At 39.6% G+C, this 25,288-nt stretch overlaps 3 protein-coding genes across 3 annotated transcripts in view; all 3 read right to left on the bottom strand.

The window, feature by feature from the left end:
• The window catches only part of LOC146483421 (uncharacterized), a 203,206-nt gene that overhangs the window by 37,695 nt on the left and 140,223 nt on the right, over positions 1-25,288 (bottom strand). The gene's annotated exons all lie outside the window — the stretch shown is intronic.
• Positions 5,258-6,654, bottom strand: LOC146483427 (uncharacterized). Its single transcript, XM_085105704.1, has one exon. It carries the CDS (start codon positions 6,082-6,084, stop codon positions 5,263-5,265), a length of 822 nt encoding a protein of 273 aa, XP_084961830.1. The 5' UTR covers positions 6,085-6,654; the 3' UTR covers positions 5,258-5,262.
• LOC146483426 (uncharacterized) lies at positions 9,523-11,999 on the bottom strand. The gene has a single exon (XM_085105525.1). It carries the CDS (start codon positions 10,771-10,773, stop codon positions 9,625-9,627), a length of 1,149 nt encoding a protein of 382 aa, XP_084961651.1. The 5' UTR covers positions 10,774-11,999; the 3' UTR covers positions 9,523-9,624.

The raw sequence follows: 25,288 nt of genomic DNA, 5'->3' as shown, positions 1-25,288 counted from the left end.
GCACGGATGGATTGTATTGTGTGACAAAGGGAAATATTTTCTTGCGCATTTTTTATTTCTGACGAAGTGCCGACTTCATGTCTGTAAATTGAACTCCTGCGAGGACTTTATTGAGCAGAAGACCTGGGTAGCCTCGTACACGCAAACGAAGGAGAATTGGTTCTTAAAAGTCTAAGGGCTTCGCCCTTGATAAAACCTTTACTGACGCTTGGGAGGGGGGGGGGGGGTTATCAATGAAATATTGAATTAAGAGGGGGGGGCTACTTGCCATTTTTAGATCTGAGGAGGGGGGGCCTGGGAAAAATTTTCATCTATCAAAATATTTTTCCCTCCCCCCCCCCCCCCCCCTTTACATAAATAATGACCGTTTCCTTAGTCTGAGATCTGATTGTCGCTAATAAAACTACAAATATAATCGTTATGAATAACCTAACCAACTGCTATTATTTTCAAACAATTTATTTAGTTTGTACTTCTCACCTTCTCTGAACTGATGTAACGCGGTTATCGTGGTAACTAATCCCAGCTTGTTAGTTGCTTTACACTGATAGCTACCGATGTCTTCAAAACTGAATCGTGAAATTTGAAGTGTACCATTTACAACCACGGATCGCCCTTGTGGCAATGGAACTGAGAAAGCTCTAGACCATTGAATCAGGGGCACCCAACGGATCTTTTCGGTAAATTATCTGTTCGGAAGGTCCTCAATCCTCTACAATTTTCTTAAGGGAATTTTCACCTCGAATGTTCGTGATACGGGATATTTACGGCCTAATGTTTTCGAATTCATAAAAATGTCGTTTTGGACACCGAAAAAAGGTCAGCTAAGATTTTCGGAACGAAATAAGACCTAAGGTTTTCGGAAAATGGACAAAAATGCCCTAACAATTTCGAAAAGACTCAAGTTCCCCTAGGATGACCGAACAGATAAAAATATTATAGCGCGGCTTGAATTGAACCTACAGAGCTTTAAAAGCACTCCAGATAGCCTAAAATTGCGTTTCAGAAGATCTGAGAGGAAACTGTCGTTGGGTGCCCCTGATTGAATAACTGGTGGCGGAAAGCCAAAAGCTTGGCAAACAATAATTGCAGTTGAGTGTTCTTTTACTGTTATAAGTCTGTCAGGGATCTTGGTAAACACTGGAGGAACTAAGTACAATCAACAACAGATAAACATCAACATCAAGTTCAAAAAGCCTTCTCAGAAAATAATCCGGCAATAAAAATCTGCCTTGGCACCGAATTTATATTTTGACTTTACTACATGCAAGGCATGCCTTCAAAAAATAGCGAAAAATATTCAAACAATATTTGATGTCATAAACGAAGACGAGTGCTTCATCGGGAGTTTCAAAGTCCGAGAAACAGATGAATGCGGCCGAGTGCTTTTATTGTTTCAAGGCGTTTGGAACTCCGGAAGAAGCGTGAAGCTAAAAAGTTCTGAATGGAGAGCATTGAACAGTACTAACGAATTTAGTCCTTTTTAAACGAAATTATTAAAAGCCCGTACTGACGAGCGGCAATTGTCCTTTTTCGCTTTAGTTGGAATACTGAGTCCATAGTACACGCAGTACTTCCTTGCATAGCACGACAAACGAATCTCCTTTAGCCCTTACTCGAGTACCCTTAACATTTTGATCTATTTCGTTGGCTGTAAAACCGTTCATCCACTCGATCCAAACGGACGTTATTTATTGGTTGCTCACTTTATTAACACTGCACGAAAAAACGCCTTTGCGCAACATCAAATGTGTGGTCAAAGAATGTCAAAGGCCACCTTTGTTTCGAATCACAGGTAACAAAGGCCCCATTTGATTCATGCGCGTCAAAGGTGGAGTCAAATTTCCAGCGCTGATTAAGGTTCAGGTTCGTTTTTTGATAAACATTAAGTCCTTTTTCTACACATTGAAAGAAAAGAAACAAAAAGTGATTTTCGTGACTTAAAAGACAATCTAAATCTCACCCTCAACATACAGCTCAGCAGTTCTCTGATCTTGTCCCAAGACATTTCTTGCCTTGCAAACATACTTCCCCGAGTCAATGAAAGTGGCGTTCTTAATCTCTAGCTTATCATGTTGACCACTTCTGTTCACCTTCATCAGGTCTGAACCATTCAGCTTATTCCATGATATTGAAGGCTTTGGGTTACCAACAGCTGAGCAGTAAAACGTGGCGGTCTGATGCTTAGTCACTGTCACTGAAGCAGGAGATATGGTCACCCTTGGGGCAGATATGGACTTTCCTTTCTCACCTTTAGGTCCCGGATGTCCAGGGAGTCCTGCATCACCTTACGAAAAAATGGTAAACAATGCATCCACAGTTTCGACGAAACAGAACTGATTTATAGGTAACAATTAGCAATAACGTAATGAGGGTGAATCCAAATGGAAAAATAGACAGAACAAAAAACTGACTGACTTAGTTTGAAAACAAAAATGTCACGTCAATCAGGTCATTCCTTTGTCCGTGGAAGACCACAGTGATTATATTTGTTCTTTAATTTATTTATTATATATACCTGTTACACATCTACTCTTTTTTCTTATAAGAACGTCTTATTTTGCGGCTGAGGCTAAACGTTCTTATTTATTTATTTATTTATTTATTTATTTATTTATTTTTATATCGACGCATGTTCTCATTAAACAAAAGGTGCAGTTAAAGCGCGAGCTTTGTTGAAAACACTGTTACTAGCAGATTTCCCAGAAGCGAGAATAACAGACAACTTTGTTGGAATAAATTTGGCCACGGTTTGTGGCAAGTTTAATTGAACAAATTATCAAACTCATAAAACAGCAATAAAAATTAAAGTACAATCTCCTGTTGATAAATGGGGCGACAAATTTTCGCCTTGGTTGGACTCTGCCCACGCATAAAGAGAAAACGTTAACGTAACAGGTGGTGAAAATGGGGAGGAGGTGGGAAAGAGATTTCTGGGGATCTGTTCAATCTGATGGCGAGGAGAAGAAGGAAGACTACCTCGGAAAAATTTCTATTTCATAACCACGCTTTATCATTTGCTCTAAGCTCATTGGCTACCTTACGGTGCTATCCGCACCTGGTACGACCCACCTCCACCGGATTATCACGTGAACACCACGCCTCGATATAAATTACATTATGTCGGGCCATAATGTTTGGTTTTATATCGACGCATGTTCTCATTAAACAAAAGGTGCAGTTAAAGCGCGAGCTTTGTTGAAAACACTGTTACTAGCAGATTTCCCAGAAGCGAGAATAACCGACAACTTTGTTGGAATAAATTTGGCCACGGTTTGTGGCAAGTTTAATTGAACAAATTATCAAACTCATAAAACAGCAACAAAAATTAAAGTACAATCTCCTGTTGATAAATGGGGCGACAAAATTTCGCCACAAGCCACACTTTAGTTGTGGTTACACACACCTTAGGTTTGGGGCTTTCCAGAGGGTAAATGGCTTGGGTTCGGTTTAGCTCAGGTTTCATGTTTCCCTTGGGGATGCGGTTACACAGTGAAAGAACTCCCCTCGGGGTAAAATATAATTACATATGATTTCACAATGACCATGCAGTTTGGCGGGAAACGTAAAAGGAAACATGGATGACACGAATCGAGATCTTGTAAGCTTAATTTCAGTGATTCTCCTGATAATTATTCGACAATCCTCAATAAATATAGCAATCCAACAGTTTTTTGCGAGAAGACAGCGAAGAAGGCGCTTCCAACTACGTTACCTGCAAGGTTTGTCGGTGTTTTATTTATCTTTACGAGCTCGTCGAGAACTTGCTCGTCAGCCAAGAAGGGCTTGGGTATTTCCACGACCACAGAATTGGTTTGAGCAGCTTCTAAATAACAATGCACTCGATCACTGGTGGAAAGAAAACTTTAGAGTTTCTCGCGATACATTTGAATATATATGTCAGCTCGTTGGACCGGCGCTTCAGCGACAGAACACTAGGATGCGAGATGCCATTCCAGTTCCAAAGCGCGTTGGTGCAAGTCTCTGGCGACTAGCGACTGGCGAGTGTTACCGCTCGTGCGGACTGATGGTTGGGTTGGCAAAACCGACTGTCGTAAAATGTTGCCATGAATTTGTCCAAGAAATCTGCCGACATCAAGACGAGTTTATCAAGTTTCCATCTACTACAGCAGAGATAGCTAAAAAAATTGAAGGTTTTGACAATAAAAGTAAAATACCTAATGTAGTTGGAGCAATAGACGGAAGCCATGTTCCTATTAAGGCCCCGAAAGTTAACCACGAAGATTACTTTAATCGTAAACATTTCTACAGTTTTTTAGTACAGGGAATAGTTGATGCCTCTGGCTTATATTTATCCGTTGCAACCGGTTTTCCTGGAAGCCTACATGATGCTCGGATGCTACGTTTAACTGACTTATATTGGGCTGCTGAAGATGAGAATATCCTAATGGAACCCACATTTGACTTAGGCGGAACTGTAGTGCGCCCACTTATCGTGGGAGACACTGCTTATCCAAATAAAACCTGGCTTATCCGACCATTTAAGGATAATGGTGGTATTACGCGAGACCAGAGGAAGTTTAATCGAGAGGTATCTAAGGCGAGAATAGTATCCGAACACGCATTTGGTATGACCAAGGGAAGATGGAGGGTTTTACTTAAGCGCCTAGACGAAGACAGCGACAGAATACCCGACACTATCATTGCATGCTGTGTGCTGCATAACATTTGCATTTTACGAGGAGATGAAGTCGACATAGATGATAGTGATGATGATGACAGTGACGATGATGATAACGACAGTGGCCCCCCCTCCCAGGCCGCTGCTGCGGTTCTACAAGCCCTTGTTCGATACGTTGCAAATCAATAGACAGTACCCCCTTGATTTTGTTCTCGTTGCGTTCTAAATTATAGAAGGTTGCAAAATAAGTATATATTTTTGATTTGCAATTTATTTAAACAATTATATATTTGATCGGATTGATCCGAACTTGAAAGTAACAGGAGATTGAATATATAGTACTGTGATATAAAATCAATGAAAATAGCGTAAAATGTACAGTCACGGGATAATTACAGGAAATCAGGCTTGTTAAAAACTGAAACGCATGTTATACTAAAGAAACAGCAGATGTATAATTTTAGAACCTTATTGTGCTCTGTCTTTCGATTGTAATCATTTCACAGCACTCTGTGTTTCAGTGTCCACTGAATGATATTCAAGATCAATTAAAATTTCTTAACACAACAATCAATAAACTGTTCTTTTTTTTCCTTTGAATGAAAACTTTAAGTTAGAAGCTATTTTTTGGAAGCAAATATGTCCCCAAGTTTTCCTAATACAGACACAACAAATTCTTGGTGTTGTCGTTGCGCTTCTGACTGAGATTTGAGAAGAGCTTCTAAAACTCTCTCGTCGTTCTCCTCTGATTTTTTAATGGCTTCTTGCTGAGCCTTCATCATGTCAAGGATTCCTAGCTCCATGTCATCGCCGCTAAGCCTTTTCTTCTTCTTTTTGGGTCCTTTCTCCTCCTTTTGCCCAGTTTTTCCAGTTTTCTCTGCATCCACACTTTCGCTTTCAGCTGTGGTGGCTGGCCGTTTCTCTGGTTTCTTACCACAATCTTGATTTCCGGTCGATAAAATGTCGTCGGTATCCTCAGAGTTATAATTTGTTTCCTTGACAAATCTTGGATTGACTTTGTCTGACGAAGCCATAAATTCGTCTATGTCCTCGTAGTGTGTGAAAGTTTTCCGTTCCCTTCCCGTCCGATTGTTGTGGTCGCATACATTTTTGTATTTATCCAAGAGCGCCCGCCACTTCTCCTTTAGCTGTGCTAATGACTTTTCCGACTCCACACCATTGCCCAAGCACATACTTTGAAACTGCTTCAAGATATCTTCCCATATGTTTTTCTTGCCTTGACTGCTTTTTGTAGACTTAAGTCTACCGTAGTACTCCTTATAGGCGGCAATTAAGCATCTCTCTTCGGTTAACGACCAGCTACTGCGCTTGTTGCGATCGTTCGAGGTTTCACTTGGACTTGGACTATCACTGTCCCTGTCTGGTTCAAACATGCTAGCACTGGGCAACGGGTTCTGGTATATGGGGTACGGATTTACCATCGCTGGATAGTGCGGATAGTGCGGTAGAGGCAGATCATCGTACAGGGGATTACCGGTAAGATTTCCAGGCTGCCTTGTTTGGTTTCTTGATTGAAATAAATACCCGTTGTAGTACGGATCTCCGTTTTGACTAGCGTTCCTATAACAGATAAACAAAAAGATTACAACTTGATCAACTTCGAAACTGATAGTCTGATAGTCTGAAGAGAAAACTCGTGAAAATAGAGAAATCAATACTCACAGTGATGCGCGAAACCCTGCCATGTCGCGTTGTGGTACCAGTGAGCGCGAAATTAGCCAAGCGTATCAGAGGTCAACTTAGAGCATAGCAGGCGACTTCCTGTGTTAGCTACGTTCTGCATGATGATTGGGCAAGCCACCTCAGGGAGCAGATAAACCGTACTTTTCAGTTCGGGAACTGTCATGGGAAGTTCTTTTGTTCTCTTTGATGTATCCATGGAAATAACCCAAAGGCAGTTTCGGTTTGGGAAAAGCGGTTACACACAAAAAAATTCTTACCTGTGGGAAAATGCTAGTTACCCACGGGTAAAAAGGCTAGTGTAACCACAACTTATGTGGCTTAAGCCCCAACGAAAAACAAAGCTCGCACTCAACGACGGAAATGGCAATGTAATGAGGTGAGAAGGCGTGCCGAGTCGCAGCCCATTGTCTGACCGACTCCACAGGCATCCCCACCCACTGCGGATAGAACCCAAAAGTGACATATCACTTGAGACCGAAAGATACATGTCTAACGAGTTGCAGCCCAATGACTGACCAACGCAAAAAAGTCTAAGAATAACAACAACTGAAGGCCGTAAACGTTGCTCCCTTGGGACAACGGAAATACATACAGAATAACATAGTCAATAAAGGTAGAACGAACGTGAACACAAAAGAAATAAAATTAAAATCAGGAAAGAAGTGATAATGCAAGCCGAGTCGCAGCCCAGTGTCTGACCGACTCAACAGGCATCCAAACTTGGAAAGTAATGTCTAACAAATTCAAAACGGGTAGTGACAGCATTATAGCAGCCCCTGTCTGAACTAACATGCTGTATATAATGGCCATGTTAAAAGGCTTGGCGTGAAAAACCCCATGTGCAAAAATTATTAGTTCGCCTGAAGAACTTCCGACCTCAAATAGACTTTAAAAGCATCGGATTTCCAACGACCCAGAGCACGGATTTGCGCATCAGAATAGCCCCGATCAGCGGCATGACAAGCACCGCCGATACGAAAACTATGACTTTTATAGCGACTGGTGTCTAAACCACAATAAGCTAAGCACCGCTGTAGTTCGATATTGAATTGGTGAGCAGAAATTGGACTCATATCGGCGTGACAAAATAGCGGACCAGAACCATGTCCTCGCAATTGGCAGTATTGAATAAGGGCTTCGACCGGGCAAAATGTGGAAGAAACATCCCGAGTGATTAGAATATCAAATGGACGACGACTAGTGTTGTGCTTACACTCTGAAATCGTAATTTTCGCCGTGTGAATATGGCCATCGTTGGACAAAAGGGTCAGATTACGATACGGGATAACCGTAGGCGCAAATCGGGTGCTCTTGGCAGTCAGTTCTCCGATGCAGTCAGTTCTCCGACGCTGAAATGCCGAAGAATTAGTAAGGCTAAGGGCACGAACGAGCTGATGCAAAACAGGTCGAGTCACCGGAAGACGGATATCAACAGGATGTCGACGGCTAAGAGCCGTTAACAGTTTTTGAATTAAAAACGATTTCGTAGGGTCTGGGTGGCCTTGTAATTTGTGTACGTAGGAAATAGCTGAAAGATACGAACTAATGGTGGAAAAGGCCAATTTACGAAATGTAAGATAAGAAATAAAAAGAGGAATGCATGCTCGAGGTAGTGGTAAAGGAGGATCTCCGGAATCATAAAAGTGAACGTAAAATTGGCGGAAAACAGTCCACGCACGCTGGTACGTGCGACGCGAGCTGGCTGTCAGAGAAGAGCTTAAGAGACTTCTTAAGTTAGCACCCAATTCTTCGGCATTAGGTTCTCGGGTAGTGGAGTGGGATTTTCGTCGGCTTCTGGAAATATGGCCTTGAAGTTCTCTACCTGGGAACGGGAAATGTAATCGGCGCTAGAATTTTGTAACCCAGGAATATGACGGGCTTGAAAGAAAATATGATGTCTAAGGCAACTTAACACTAGATCTCTTAAGAGCACCATGATGTCCTGGTGTTTCGATGTCTGCTTATTGATAATGTCAACCACTGCGACATTGTCTGAGAAAAATATGATACGCTTATCTGCCATGAGTGACCCCCAGACGTGGACGGCAATAACAATAGGAAAAAGCTCTAAAAAGGCTATGTTAAAGGTTTTCCACATCTCGGGCCAAAGACCCTGTAGCCAATGGCAGCCAAAAACCGCACCAAGTCCTATAGAACCAGCCGCATCAGTATAAAGATGAAGGGTGTCGGAAGTTTCCCAAATATCGCTAAAGAAAAAGGATTTACCATTAAATTCGTCCAAAAACCGAAGCCAAACCAAGATATCTAATTTGGCACCCTTCGAAAGACGAATGTGATGATGCGGCTTTTGGATGCCTTTGGTAAGATCGATCAAGCGGCGGAGAAAAGCGCGGCCAGGCGTGACAACAATGCACGTGAAATTCAGTAAACCAATTAAGGATTGAAGTTCTTTTAGGGTGACTCTTCGACGCGTGTAGAAATTGCGTAACATTAAGCGACATTTGAGAAGCTTGTCGTCAGGTAGACGGGCCTCAAAGCGTATGGAATCAAGTGTTATTCCGGCAAACTGTAATACCGTGGCTGGACCGACAGTTTTCTCCGGCGCAAGAGGGACGCCAATATGATTACACAGTAAGATAAAATTTTTCAAGTCACGGTCGCATTGATCTCTAGTTTTGGCGATGAAAAGAAAATCGTCTAAGATGTGCAAAACCGCGCAAGCACCGAAATGGTTAATAGATAACCATTCAAGTGCCGTACTAAAGGATTCAAAAATAGCACATGAACTAGACAATCCCATGGCAAGAGTTCTGTCAAAATAGTATAAATTATCCCAGCGGATGCCTAATAAGGGATAGTCAGCGGGATGAATAGGGATAATGCGAAAAGCAGACTTCACATCAGTTTTGGCCATAAAACAACCCCTCCCTAAACGTTTGATTAACTTCGTCGCGTCGCTCACCGAGGCATACTTAACTGTTGAACAATAATCAGGAATAAAGGCATTGACAGAAGAGCCCTTTGGATATGATAAGTGGTGAATCAATCGGAACTTGGATGGGTCTTTTTTAGGAACAAGGCCTATGGGCGAAGTGTGAAAATTTGAAAAGGGGGGAGTTGTAAAAGGACCAACTATACGTCCCGCATCACATTCCTTCTGTAACTTAGCACTAGTGACTCCCAGAAGGTCTAAAGCACTCCTGAGATTGGGGCAATCCAAAGCACACCGTTCACCAACAAAATTTATTCGAAAGCCAAAACGAAAACCCTCAACAAGATAATTGCTTAAAGCGTGATTATAACCCTGTAGCAAAATTTCAAGACGATCCACGTTTACTGGTGTTACTGGCGGACTGTGAAGAACCCTGCGTTTGAGTTCCTCCTCGCGCGCCTTTAAAAGGGGTTCGGGTTTGGGGTGCAGAACATTGGCTACCCGGATGTTGTGCCCCACACTTAAAACACTCATGTTTGAACTCACAGCCCGAACAGTGCTTACCGGCTTGGAACGCCCAACAAGTTCCTTTTGGGAAAAATTGCGAACGAAACCGGGAACGATTCTGCACAGCTGGTTTGTTAGTGGACGGTTGTGCTCTGCGAAAACTACTAGATGCCCGTAACCACAATTCCCAGTGTGTTTGATCCCAGGGGTATTGCTCTGGGGCTGATTGCCTTAAATACCGAAACTGTTCGTCATACCAAATCCAATCCCCAGCCTTGTGAGCCAAATCCCTTACTACGTCACAGTATTTCATCAACAGTGGGGTCTCCGCCTTAAATTTCTCAGAATAAACAGAAACAAAAATAGTAAAAGCAGAGACCCATTGGTGGATAGATTGAATCCGCTTGGAATTATGTAAGGGTTCTAGTGTTAACTGGGGGTGGATAACAGATCCTACTGAGGGTGACATAGAAAGGGAATATTTCCCTTCGTTGTGAGGGGAAGAGGATAATAACGCCCCAAAATCTACATATTCGTTGGCGAATATTTTCGCTTTCAGTTTAGAGCTAACCCTAGCACTTAGAGGGACAGATACACTCGTGAACGTCGTCTTCGGCCGTGAATCAGAAGAAACTACGGGAGAGGGTACGCCCCCTGTTTCAGTACCTGACGAGTTGTCCTGGATTATATCAATCACCTCCGCACTGACAGCGTCATCAAGAGCGCCAGAGGAACCCTGGGGAGACACGGGCAAAACGGCTGGTGGAGGTCTACTGCTTTCGAGAAGAACAGCTAGATTTTCTGGCGAGAAGGCAGTCTTGATGGCTTGAGAAACCACGGCAGATATGGTTGATGAAATGGCGGAAACGTCCAAGGAAACTGTGCCTCGGGTCAAAGAGGTGTCGTCAACACGGACTGGAACGCTCTCGGAAACTGTGTTCACTATGGAGGCTCGAGGTCTTTTGGCTCGTGTTGAAGTTGCAGAAGCCGTGGAAGTCTTAGGGGCGGCACGCTTTTTAGGAGGCATTTCTTACAGAATACAATTGATAATAAAATATGAGAAGGCAGACACAACGCTGGACGTCGGATTACTAAAATAACTGTGACAATGCATGTAACTGTAGCCGCCCGGGATTGTTGTCTGGAAATGAAACAGAATAGATCTTGCGAGGGGCGTTTTTACGAAAGAAAAATCAGGACATGCGCCAAGCCGGCGAGGTAATACGAATCTAATCGAAAGTTAAAAACCAGACCAAACACACAAAGAAGGCCATTTCTGTCAGGAACAAAAACAAGTGCAAAATCACAAAATGCCAAGTGCATTGGACACACCCCTGGAGGGGGCGATCAATAGTTGTACACTGATAAGGCAAAGTGATTGCACAAAAATAACAAAGCCAAGGCCGTCAATTGCACGGTATGTTATAACCGCGACTTGAACATATGTTTCACGGTATGTTATAACCGCGACTTGAACATATTTTATCCACCAAGCCACACAGGCAATGAACAACACCATGTGTGAACAATAGGCTAGGCGGGAAACAAAACACATTGGCCTGGCGAACAAATAAAACTGAAATGGCGAGAGAATTGCAAATTGAGAGCAAATTGATGAAGTAGAGCAAACTAATTTTTGGCCTGTACAGACCGCAAGCATCGTAAAACCGCCCCTCTCAAGCTACGAAAAAATTTGTAGTGACCTAAAGAGTTGAGGTGAACGCCGTCCCGTGCTAGAAAGCGTGGTTTACAATTCCAAAAGCCTCGGTGTCGCCAATAAACAACGTAAGGGAGCGGCTCCAATACGACCTTTAGATACTTAGTTAATAACTTCACTTGGTTATTAAATAGAGGAGCATCCCTGCGAAAAATCGTCTGGCAAACACAGACCAGCCGCACACCGTATGACTCATATAGCAAACGAGTTAGATCCTCAAGAGCCGAGCCAGTTTCAACGGCGGATAGGGTTGAAAGATCATTTGTACCCAATTGTAAAACAACAATGTCCGGGGCAAAGGACTGAACTATCGTCAAATCATATTGAACAACTTTAGCAATTGTTCTTCCCCCTATGCCATGCCATTTGATACAAAGATCCCCAGGTATGTGTAAGTTTTCCGTAAATTTTTGGTTAAAATTGTGACAAAGAAAATCGTGGAAACGGCGAATAAACGAGCGGCCGAGAACTAAAACACGTGTCTTTGCCATAATAGAAAACAAAAGAGGGAAATCCAAAATTTGAACCAAATATAAACTAAAGGAGTTTAGATCTCCAATAATTGAGAAAGAAAACAATTAATGAGCTACTTGCCTGAAAAAGGATTTCTTGGCGATCTGTTAAAGAGATTTCTGGGGATCTGTTCAATCTGATGGCGAGGAGAAGAAGGAAGACTACCTCGGAAAAATTTCTATTTCATAACCACGCTTTATCATTTGCTCTAAGCTCATTGGCTACCTTACGGTGCTATCCGCACCTGGTACGACCCACCTCCACCGGATTATCACGTGAACACCACGCCTCGATATAAATTACATTATGTCGGGCCATAATGTTTGGTTATTTATTTATTTACTTATTTATTTATATTTTTTTTTTGCCGAGCCTGAAAACGTTCTTAACATGTTCTTAAAGTTGAATAGTATTTCAATAAATCAATACGGACGTGACCGGGAAACCTATCAAAGTGCATTGCTTGCTGTAATGTGGTATCAAGTTGCTTGTCACATGGTTGTGCGGTCTGCTTGATGCCGAGACTACAAACTTGTTCTTCAGTAGGAAAAACCAAAAAATCACATTGTTAATGTTAAAAAAAATGTCCATAAGTATTTGAGTTAATTGTCCTCTTACACTACAGTTTTACCTTTCTTTTACCTTTATTTATACTACTCACGAAAACAAAATGAGCTTTATCAATATTCATTTCTTGTTTATTTTGTCGAATTCTTCACCTCAAAGGGCAGAGAGTTTGACTAAACGGTCAAATATATTGCCTCAACGGGCGGAGAATAATGTAAATCTCCTCAAACTCTGTCAGATCTCACGTGCAATTTTTAGACACGTCATCGCAGTAGTGGATATCCCGGTTAACGAAATGCTCATGCTTTCGATCTTACATCGGCTATTTTTTTTTTTTTTTTTTTTTTTTTGGCTATTGCAATACAATTTTTTCGCGGTGAAGCCGCTTTTCGCCCGGGAAAACAAGACTTCGCTGAAACCGGAAACTGCGCATGAAAAGTCTCTGGAACCCATGGTAATATTGCAAAGAAGGGTGTGCTGCCTCGCTACCGCTCGCCAGCAAATATTTTATTTATTTTATTCTTGTTATCATCATCATCATCATCATCATCATCATCATCATCATCATTATCATCATCATCATCATCATCATCATCATCATCATCATCATCATCATCATTATTATTATTATTATTATTATTATTATTATTATTATTATTATTATTATTGCTATATTCTTATCATTCACATCGAAAGGGCATATAACGTAAGGGATTCTGACAATGTACTCAATGCTTCATTATCGCGCACAAACTACTACAAAACAAGAAGTTGTTTTCATGCAGCTTATACTCGGGCCATGTTTGACTGCGTGGTACGTAATCTTTTGGCAGTGATAACCTCCAGCATCGTTAATTCCCCCAAATCGATAGATACAGAGATATAGTGAGGTAATAAGTAACCACCAGATAGAATTGCCTTTCTTGCAGTCAGAATGAAATACAAGGAAAAACGACATTTGTCATGCGCGTCTGTTTATGTGACCCCGGGTCAAATGACCAAAAATATTAAGATTTAGCATTCAAGAGAGAAGTATATCGGAAATTCTTAATGACTACTTTAAAGGGGCAGTATCATGGGAGATCGATGGGAGATATCATGATTTTTGGCCACAATTCATTAATTTAAACTTTGAACACTGTGTTACTTAATTTCTCAATCGCTAATTTAAAGAAATATTAATAGAGATTCTAAGACGAAAGATTGAACCAAAATATAGTACAACCGGCGATTTTTACTGCGTTGGGACAGCGAAATTTGAAATCGTCTGCCAGACGTTTTCAAATTTGAACCCCTCTCATCTTGGTCATCTACCGGCGAAAATATTCCTGGATAGTTTCCTTGCATTCTGATAGCCTTTTAATCGAATTTTGTCATTATATCTTGGCTGCTATCAACCGAATAGCGTCTTTCCGATTTTCAATGTGTTACTAAAAATGGCGTGATACTGTCCCTTTAAATCATTTCTGTCCAAACCTGTAAATATACGGACATGAACAATGATGACGGAAAACGCTTGCAAAAGTTTGCTGAAACCGGAAACTGCGCATGAAAAGTCTCTGGAACCCATGGTAATATTGCAAAGAAGGGTGTGCTGCCAGTGATCACCACAAGATTTGGTAGAAAGCGTAGAACACTTTTAATTGAATGTGGCCTTCACATGCACACAACGATCATACCGGAAATTGCTGTCAGCGTCATCAATGCTCCGGGTCATACAGATATTTATATGACTCTCGGTTCGTATTAGAAACTTCGTATTGAAACATAATCAATGTACAAATGGTTTCTGTCCCCAAATCAAAGGTGAAAACGGAAGGATTGAAGCCCGGGAATTAAAGCATCCCTGTATGAAGCACAACGTATTCTACTTAACAAATGTTTTCCCCTGTATTTTACTCGTACTGCAAATAATGCAATTTTATCTAGTGGTTACTTATTGCTTCACTATATCTCTGTATCTATCGATTAACGAATAAGACTTTGTGTCATGAGTTACGTTGTCGGTGACGTTCTTTGTAGTCCGGCCATGAGGTGCTGAGTTATAATTACGTGGGATGCCCTAAGGGGCATACCGTGTTTAAAAATGGGTTCCGGACCATCGCGATCCCCCAAAAAAATTAAAACAATTTGATAACGCGACCGAAAACTTTACTCGTGCCGCCTGAGTACAAAAAAAGAGACCGATATTACTTAGTTCGTGGCCCGAAGTCTTATTTCTCGGCCCATCGCGACCAAAAATATAAAAAAAAAATTTGATAACGCTACCGAAAGCTTAACTAGTGCCGCCTTACGGCCCGAGAAAACAGCTTTAGTTACGGTGGCGCCATCCTATGGGACAGCCTTTTATGCGACGTAAGTCAAGCAGAGTCCCATTAGGCAATTCAAAAGTACTCTAAGGCACGGCATTCATGGAAAGCAGCTTTTTATTAATTTTGATATCTGCGTCGTTTATTAGTGAATTATTATTATCTTTGTTATGATTTACTTAGTTTTCAGCTGATGAATTGTCTGTGATTAAGTTAAGGTTAAATAAATAAATATATAAATAAATAAAATAAAATAAAATCTCCTGAGTAAGGAAATGTGGTTTTTAGCAACATGAGTGCCCAAAAGCTGACATACCTTTTTCTCCCTTGACTCCTGGTACTCCAGGATCTCCCATCATTCCCTGTTTACCGGGTTCACCTGGTGGACCCATGGAACCTTGCGTTCCCTTTTTACCCTTAGTTCCTTGGACGCCCTTCGGACCAGGGGGGCCTGGCAGACAAACTCTTCCTGGAGCAATGCAGAATGATTTTACAATTATCGAGTCCACGTATTTCTTGATTCCATCGCGAACGTCATTCAAACCTTTAAAGTCGCTGCTGTTCGTTTTTAAGCTGCGACGGAAAATTTCACTTTTGCCCGCTAGAGCTGCAAAGAAAACAATTTCCTATTACTTCATTTTGCAACTTAACCTGAATGCAACAACTCATGTCAAGAGGCCATTTAGAATTTCTTATTTTGGTGACCACGGATTTCTTTCTTTGCACAACACAGCAAAGTGCCATTAACATACAAGAAATAAACAAAGTTAAGACAGTCATAATTGATACTGAAGCACACATTGATAAAAAATATTTTTGGTAAAGTTCACATAAGGTCATGATGTGAATAACACATTTTCTTCCCGTTGTGTTTGTTTGCGTTGAACTATGGATTAATAGGCCTAACTGTGCTGATCTATTGATGAAACAAAAGTAACAAAATACACGCCACAGGATGCAGGATGTTGGCATACCTCCATTCCTTTACAATTTTTAACATTGTAAAACATAAATCTACTTTAAGTCTCTCACGAACTGCAATCGTAGTCCCATATTCGCCTAAACACTACACCATTACACCATTACAGATTTTTTTTAGGGTCGAGAAAAACGTAACATAACATAACATAATTTATTGGCATTCCCATATTACATTAATGGTATTACAACAACAATGATAAATATAATAATTACAAGTTACGGATTAACAAATTATCACGCCTCAAGGACGCTTCATATATAAAATGGCTCATTTTTTTACAAATCACGGGGTCTACGCTATTGAAGTAAAATGCAATTAGATCTTCGGCTGATAGATTCTTAAAACTTTCACAAAATTTTCTAATGTCGTAAAATAAGTTGTTCCGTAAATCAGCATATGAAACGCAGTCGAAAAAGAAATGGCACTCATCTTCTACATTTTTTGAATGGCAGCATTCGCAGCTCCTTAGCTCTCTTGGTGTTTTAACAAGCCTTTAAAAAGGCTTTGTATGTCTACCTTTTTCAATTTGAAGGTTATGGTTTCCAACTCTTAATTTGGCAAGAATTCTCCTGTCTCATATTTTTGACCAGATCATAGCAATCAGAGCCGTTGGTATTATTTATAAATTTGAAATAAAAATTAAGTTTAGTATTCATCTTAATAAGTTTTATTTGATGAGCTTTAGAGTCTTTCTCTATATTCGAAGAAAGGGTGGATAGATATTGTTTTAATGAGTTGGGATTTTTGTTAGTAATAGAAAAACTAGTACTTGTTGTATGATTATGTTGTATCAATAGCGTATTTATTGAGTTCATTAAGCTTTGATCGTTTGATAGGGCAAGATTTTCCGAGATATATAGGCATTGCCTAGCTATATTGTCATTGTGCAAGGCTTTAAGGTGTAACCGAAAATGTAATACATTACGAAAAATACGCGATTTTAGAGATAATCGTCCTACTTCATTTCGTGCCGCCACATTGGGTGCCCGTTTGTTAAGCCCAAGATAATATTTGAAAAAATTGTGAATGGAGTCGTTCAACTGAATTTTTTCCCTTATTTGAAGCTTTATATTATCATAGCCTCCTCAGACTTCTGGGCCCAGTAGCTCAAAGCCCGATTAAGCTAATCCAGGATTAACGTGAACTTTGGTTCGAGTTTGATTACTAATCAATAATGATTCTTCCAAAAGATTTTTGGCCCTCAGTTTTGACTTAGCATTTTCTTTACCTTTAGCTTGAAATTAGCCTTTAAAACCATTTTTAACGAGCGAAATGAAAACCTCGATTAACTTTTAATCGTAGATTAGCCGTAATCGGCTTTCGAACAACCCGGTCCTGAATTGTAAAGTAAGATAGGTAAAAAAAAGACTATCGAATAATTTGTTACAAATCTTGAGCGGAAACTTACAATAATAAGTGGCAAAGTGGCAAAGATTAAGAACGTCTTGTTTTTTCAACAGATTTTTGTTTAGAAGTTATAAAGCTACCGTCACTAGATATCGTAGATCCTAGATACGAATAACTAGGGACATTGTGACATACCACGCGACCGAACGCTGGTGGTAATATATACATGTAATTATTATACCAGTCTATAGATCATAAAAGAGATTCTCAAAACGCTGACTGAAAGTGACTTATTCTTGAGCTGGAGGTTAGACAGCATAGGATACATCAATCTTTCTCGTGTTTTTAAAAAGACCAGTAGCCGACCGAAACGTTTTCCCAGTAAAAGGATTCATTTGCAATAAAATAACAACAACAACCCTATTTGTACTCCATTCGAGTACTGGCTGCCCGAAACAACCACAAAGGGGGTAGAAAGACAGGGCAGCCAAACTGAGAAGATGAAGAATATAATAACAGGGTCAGGCACAAACACACACACACTCACATACAGCAAGACTGTGCTATATTTAATTTAACAACAGGAAACCGGAAATATCATGTCTTTAGGTTACTAATACTTAACGCCACTGTCTACATTCCGAATAAAGAGTTGGACAAAAGCACAAATAAAATATAATTCATTGCACTCCTTGTTATTTGTACGGAGATGCATGGGTGGTGGCTTATTGGATAAAATTCGATTGGTCAATACTTAATTAAATGTCTTGTATTTTGCCTCAGCTAAAGAAAGCTTTCGACCCTCTTATGCATAAATAACAACTCGGTCACGGGATTTTAAAAAATTCCTCTACATTTCTACAATTTCTACACCAAGCCTTCTAAGTCACCTACCAATGGCAGCATCCGCGTCCTCGTTCGCACTCTCCTGGGGTTTAGCTTCTTCTTTGAGAGTATCTTTGACTTGCTGAATTTCCTGCGAGAACTTTGAATCCATCATTTTCGTTTCACGGACCACTGTTTCGAGTCTCACGAACAGCGCAATGGTTAACAGAATCGCAACGACAGACAAAACTATAGAAATCTTGTGAAGAAGCGAACAAGCTTTGTCTGTTGACATACGCTTCGGCTCCTTGAGATCCTTTATGCCTTTATCCATTGCACGTTTAGCGGTCAAAATTGAGGCAGATACAAGAAAATGTGCCTTCGCGCCTCGGAATGCTGGAACTTAAAACGGGAAATCGATATCCGATAGCAACAATTTTCACACATTTATGTCACATTAATGACCTACAAGACATCGATTATCCACAGTAAACAAGAAACTGTTGCAATGTAGCGCACATTTAAATCAGGGCCCAAAGGGATTTAGGGCTCCAGGGCTCCAGCCTATATAAAAAATTGGTGCCCCAGAGCTCCGGACCAAAATAAACAGGGCTCCCTAGAATTTGATTAAGGCTCCACCCTATAATATTCTTTGCTCCTTTAATGCAAAATCAAGTCCTAGAATTAAAAATAATACAGCAATTTTCTATTGATAAGCCCTACATGCATGTTTGTTCTCCACTCATGTCCACTCTTCACATATGTAATAATGTGTATCAATGTATACGTTTAACATTTGATCGTGTCAATAGACGCTTCCAGCTAAGCATGCGGGTTAGACCATTGTTCATACTGTTTGACTTCCACACCACCAGGAGACAAACGATGCAGATCAAAAAGTAAACTGCCTGTTCGGTTCGTGCTCGGGTACTCTGTTCTTTTTTGGTCACTACGCTTCACTGTTATTGCTGAGAGAGAGCTCAATGGAATGATGGTTTGTTTCCACGTTAAATGTGGTGGGCTAGTCGTTTCTGGCACAGTTCTTTTCAAGACCACCTTCTGAATTGAGTTCCACTGTCAGGTTTAGCTTTCAGCGACGGGAATATTTAATTTTAGTATCGTCATGGAACGTTGTTTGTCCTACCAAATGCTAAAAGTAGTTCAAATGAATCATTACCCAAGACGATTTTAAGCATAATTGTTCAACATCCAGTGGAACTGCGCATTGAATTTGTACAACCAATAACAAGAGAGTAATTTCCACTGAAACTACTTAGAAAGACTAAATCAGACCCTTGAAGAGGAGTCTGGAGAAGTAACTGTTGTTGCCGGAACGGGTCAGGATGGAACCTCTGATGGTAGTTTGATGACAGCAAGTTTAACACAACCGACTGTAATCTGCAGAGAAGGAAACTCACTATTTGTGATTGACTAGTATGGAGCCTCTGAACCCCTCCACTATCTGTCAGTTTTCTCAAAACATTCCAGGTTTATTCTCGGAACGTGATGTTAATTCCCTTGCTGATTGGTTGGTTTCTCTTGCGGTCGTTGCATGCATTTGTTCATACCTGCGTTAGGGAAGCGAGGCCATTCTCGGATTTTCCAGGGCAACCAAGTGACCCACATGGCACTATGTCTTCACAAACGCTCTCTGACGTGCAAAGACTGATAACGGCTCTTAGCGCCATTTGCAAGACCTGTTGAGCGAAATAAACCCTGCATTTCTTCCTTAAGTCGACCTTCATAGTCTACTTACATTAATCGTGGAAAATCTCTTCGCCGAGATGAGAGGGAGATTCATGGCCATAGATACTTGAAATGAGATTTATGTAGCGCTCTTTTCTAAGGTAATTATCATTACATGTAAAATATAAGTTGCTTCAAAAAATTAACTTATACGATGCAATCTTGAAGTGTGACAATTTAGATGAAAGCTTATGCATCTTCCCCTTCTCTCTTGTTGTCCTTTAATTATGGTAAGGTAAAGAGTCAACTGGAAAATAAAATGGAATGATGTTTCGAGATATTCCTTGCGGTCACTAGCAATGGTGTGATGAACGCTGTGCAGTATATTCTTGACGTTCTGTTTATTATACTGTACATATTAACAATAGCCTCCATTTGGCGCGAAAATATGCTCAGATATTTGTCCGCGGACATTATCTGTTCCGAGAAGCGAACAGTTTTCCGAGAGCGAAGCTCGAAGAAAACTGTGAGCTTCGAGGAACAGAAAATGTCCGCGGACAAATATCTGAGCATAATTTTAAAGCCAAATGGAGGCTATTGTGGTTATTGTCCTTCAAATATTTTTCGCAACATGTAGCAACGAGCTTGAGTATTTGAACATTTCGTTTAAGAACAGTTTACCGTCAAAAACGTTTAGAGCGTATGTTGTTTTCTGATACTGCTTTATCGACCAGCAGGTTTATCTCTCCTTCTGTCACAAAAGCAAACCGTTCCCCCATCTTGACATTAATGTTAATTGTAAACAAGACGCGCCTTGGCGTTTTTTAAATTGGGGAATATCACTTGGGGAATATCATCGAATATTCCCCAGTTTTAGCTGGGGTATATTCGGTCACGTGAGGCGTTTAGACCAATCGCGCGCGAGCGAAAATATTTGATGGATTATAAGATTTCAATATGAGAATGAATGCTACTGTGCTGAACTTTATTAATTCAATTCAATTCATTTCAATTCAATTTTATTCACACTTATTACAACGAAAAACAATATAATTTATAGTAAGAAAAAAATTAAACGTGCAAAGCAATTTATTAACGTTTTTTTGAAGCCTTGAAGCATTTGAAACCAACAGCTTAATGGTCGACATTTACTTCTACTTGCTTGGAGTTTTCATTGTTTGATTGTGTTGTTTATGGTTATTGTGATTAATTGGAATGATCACTTCGGTTAAAAATTGAAACTAACTCAATGAAAAACCGCTCATTAAGCTAGTAATTCAGTTACTAAAGCAAGATTTTAGCCTATTTTAGATAGTTGTAATTGTACAAAATTGTAGGTAGACCGATTTCAGCTTTTTGGTTTATTCATTTGTATTAGATTAAAACTACTGAGTAATAGTTTTCACTAGAGCTGCCCCCGCCTTTGAAGATCTGTTTAACACCAGTATATGGTTTTTACTGGATATAAATACTGTGCATATGAATGTTAAAAAAGAAACGTTTGAATATTTATTGAAGTTAACATCCATTTAACTGGTTTGCATATTCCTCTGTAAATTTGACATTGAAATCTATTACAGTCATACAGTTTTGTTTTGTGAAACAGCAACGTATTGTATGTATAATTACCTGCAATACAGTATCCATAAATCAGTTGATATAAATGTATTTCAATTGTAAAGTTAATATTCTTTGTAACAGGAATGTATTGTACGTTAAAATTTTGAGTAATTGTTGGAAAAAATCACTATAATAACCATAACAACAACAATAACCAAACTTGCAGCAATGTATATATCTATAAAAATATAATCATCTGCAGTATATTTATCTATAAATCAGGCAATATAAATCTATTTCAATTGTACACCCTGAAACGCTGCTCGAAGATGTGAACTCTGGTTTGAAAGGCTGCTAAAGAGGCAGAAGATGGCGAAACGTGACTTCGTGGTTGTAAGACCTTGACACGCTGCTAGAAGGTGGCAAAACGCGAACTCGTGGTTGAAACGTAGCTTAATGATGGCGAAATGCGAACTCGTGGTTGCAAGACCTTAAAACACTGCTAGAAAGAACTCGATATGCTGCTAGAGGACGACGAAACGCAAACTCTTGCTCGCAAGACCGTCAAGCGCTGCTCTAAGACCTCGTGGTTGCAAAATGACAGCTACCCGACAGTACCTTGCGCGCTTGCTGAAATATTACCCGAGACGACCGTGCGCGCCTAGTTTGATCAAATCGAGATTTTTTTCGCATACTAACAAATTTACTTACAGTACTTATTTTCTTACATTTTGAAATTCCTTACATGTATACACGCGGGGAATCCTAGGGTGTCTCCTCGGGTTTGGGGGCAATAAAAACTACAAAACCGACACAGAATCTTTATAAACTGTCGAGAACAAAGTAACCCGTCGTGTTATCTCATCATCGTGATCGTGGGGGTCTTTTAATTGAATTGAGGCAATGTTATTTTGCGATGATGTCGTCTCAAAATGACGGTTTCTGATTGGCTCAAAAACTGTCATGCAAGCACGGCAGCCCGGCACTTAAATAGGTTCGGCGCGCACAGATCAAAATTTTACTCCGGTGATTGCGACGTTGGATCGTGTTGTTTATTTTATTTATTTATTTTTTTCATTTGAGTTTTAATACATAGCTTCTGACACAGTTGAAGAAAACCTAATAATATTTGTTTTGTGGTGAACATGACTATATACAACGGACACAACTATTTCTTGAAGGTACGCGAAAAAAAATGATTATAAATTCGATGAAAAGAAATTGACTTAATATAGAATAGAATAGACTTTTTCTTTGGTGTGAAAACGGCTACGGTAAATAACGATGAACTTGAATTCCGATAAATTATGGCATTTTCAAAGCAAAAGGATCTGATTTTTTTGGACTACTCCCCTTCTCAGCGGCTTTGAGATGCTTTCTCTTTGCTCAAAGTTTTTTTTTTTGTTTAAATTACTATCATCTCCAATCTCGAAATTTTCACCTTCGCGCCTCTCCAGGAAATATCTTTTAAAGCCATTTCGGTAGGCCGTCAACGTTGCTCGCTCATATTCTTCCCCGAAAGTTTTTTTTTTGGCTGTCTCTTTTCTCTCGAAAAAGTGCTTCAAGAGCTCTGCTGCGTTGTCTTTCATGGTTCAGGTCTGTCAATTTGATCTCCTTGTCGTATCCGGCAAGCGCCGAACAGCAGACTCGGTAAATTTTAAAGCATTCTTCGCCGCTTAGTATATCTCAAATTTTTAAATCTCCACGGCATCTAACCTAGGATAACAATGCTCTCTTTTGGGTACTAGTATTATTGCTTTCTTGATTCTTGCTTCTGGTTGTGAGGTTTATTCATCTCTGTTTGAATCATGTCGTTGTTTATCTCGCGGCGGTAACAAATTTTCAATAAAATTTGCTGGTAAAATGTTTAAACCTACAAGATCGCTTATTTCAGCAAGGGTAGGTACCTATGGACTGTACATTTTTTGCATTTTCTTTGTTTTGACCTAAAAATTAAAGCCAAAAATTCAAATAACCCGCCGCGAGAAAAAAATATTGCGTACGGATATTACCATGGCTACACTTTGACTGAAGTAAGGATTTCTCTTTCAACCAGCGCACGATTTGTACTTTATCCATTTACTCTCTCCAACAAAATGTTTGTATCGCGATTAAAAACTAAATTTTGATTTTGAGACGACATTGCGGCTTTAAAATGGCGGCTAGTTCGGAGAAAATATATTCCGTATTGGGCGGAGTCGGAATATAATTTCTCCCAACTAGCCGTCGTTATAAAGCCCTAACGTTGTCTCAAAATCGAATTTAGTTTACAGAAGTACAAGACAGATGTATGGTATCCAAACATTAAAAAAATTTGAACAATTCCCATATGAAGTCCTATAGCATTTATAATTGACACTAAGCCGAGTACCTTTCAGTAGTCCTGTAACTTTACCATCAAAACGTTTATGACGTCGTAAAATCCCAAATGTCTATGCGCGGGAAATTTCACCGAAGAATGGGCAACGATCATCTTCACATTTAAAGCTCAGTAAGCTTTGAAATTTAGACACTATTTCCAACAATCTAAAGTCAATTGGTTGTAAGAGTGGAGGTTCTCTTTATCGTTGGGCAAATGTTTTCATTCCATTCATTACTCACCACCTTTCTAGAGACAAGGGCAAGTTCATACGAATTTTCCCTTGAAAGAATACTTCTTGTAATCACATACACAGAAATACTTTTCCCTAGAGTGCCTTGGGCTTCGTGGAGAACATAATACCGTCTGTACTCGCATTCCCTGTCTCTTGTAACTTGGGTTTTTGCGTTTTTTTTGCTTTTTTCTGGTTGAGTCTTTGCAGCGAAATAAAATAGATCTTAGCTTCTATTCTTAAAATAAATTTCGTTTTTTCTTGCTAATTTCGGATCAACTTGTTTATAAAGCAAGCCAAATGTTCGTGCTTTTCAATGTGTCTTGTTTTCACTTTTTAATTCTGGAATTGTTTGAAACTTTTCAACGAGCTTCATCATCTTGTAGGTTACTTTGAAAGCTAGCCAATCACAATTTAGGTATGACCTCAGCCAACAGAAATAACAAAATGATGTTTTACCTTGTTATTTTAACAGTCTTGAAAATCTAGTTTAAATTGCTTTATACAGCTATTTAACAATAAAAAAGGCGACAACATGCGGCCCTTCGATGTAATCCTGAAATCATTTAGAGAATGAAACGCTGAACAAAAATAAAGATAATTAACTCTAGCGGTGAACATTTTAATTATCAGTCTATTTTTTCACATTTAAGTTTACTATGTGCTTAAAAATGGTATCAGGATGACATAAAACACGTCGTAAATTTTCGCTTATTTGTATTGTTAAATATCATTCAAGTAAAAGAAAGTAAGCAAGATTTTTTACTGCAATAAATCGCTATTTTTCATAATTTTTATTCCTTCATCAACATGCCACTTGTGTATAATTACAGATGCATTGCCAAGAGAAAAGACACGTTGTGGAGTAAAATGGCTAAGGGCAAAAGACCCAAAGCCGCCTTTAATTGAATATCAAGACTTCGATGTCTGTAACCTTTACAATCAATATCAGTCCAGTAAAGGTGAGGGAACAAAAAACACAAAAAGCAAGCATGACAGCAAAACCTGCTCCAAAATAGCAATAAATGGAAAAACTATGAAGAGTTGCTTTTAATTGGCTATAATTAATTCTTTATTTTTTAAGTTAATTATGGATTATTATCTTGCAAGTAATTTAACAAGTACACACACGCAAAAAAAGAGAAAAAAAACCCTTTGTACAACCTTTATAATTTATTGTGCCTAGAGAAACTTATGTAGAAGTATTGTAATACAAAAACTGTACACTTATACTCTGTCAAGCTCTCCCTGGGATTTTTTCCTTCTTTTCTTTCTGAGTATTTTAATTTACAATTAAGGTTGTATTTTAAGCAAGATTGTATGTTAAATAAACAAAAAATAAAATAAAACCTGCTCCAAGAGGTCGGGATAGGGGGAGGTGGTGGGTAAAATGGAAACCATTTTCAGTCGATGAAAGTCTGAAGTGAATGCCCAGCAATCGATAA

Source organism: Pavona decussata, unplaced genomic scaffold (genome assembly GCF_977016875.1).
Source record: "Pavona decussata unplaced genomic scaffold, jaPavDecu1.1 SCAFFOLD_38, whole genome shotgun sequence".
Classification (NCBI taxonomy): Eukaryota; Metazoa; Cnidaria; class Anthozoa; order Scleractinia; family Agariciidae; genus Pavona; species Pavona decussata.
This window is presented reverse-complemented; position numbering and strand designations above follow the sequence as displayed.

Coding starts and splice junctions, on each gene's coding strand:
- LOC146483427 (XM_085105704.1), bottom strand. CDS start 6,084: ATGGTAAATCCGTACCCCATATACCAGAACCCGTTGCCCAGTGCTAGC.
- LOC146483426 (XM_085105525.1), bottom strand. CDS start 10,773: ATGCCTCCTAAAAAGCGTGCCGCCCCTAAGACTTCCACGGCTTCTGCA.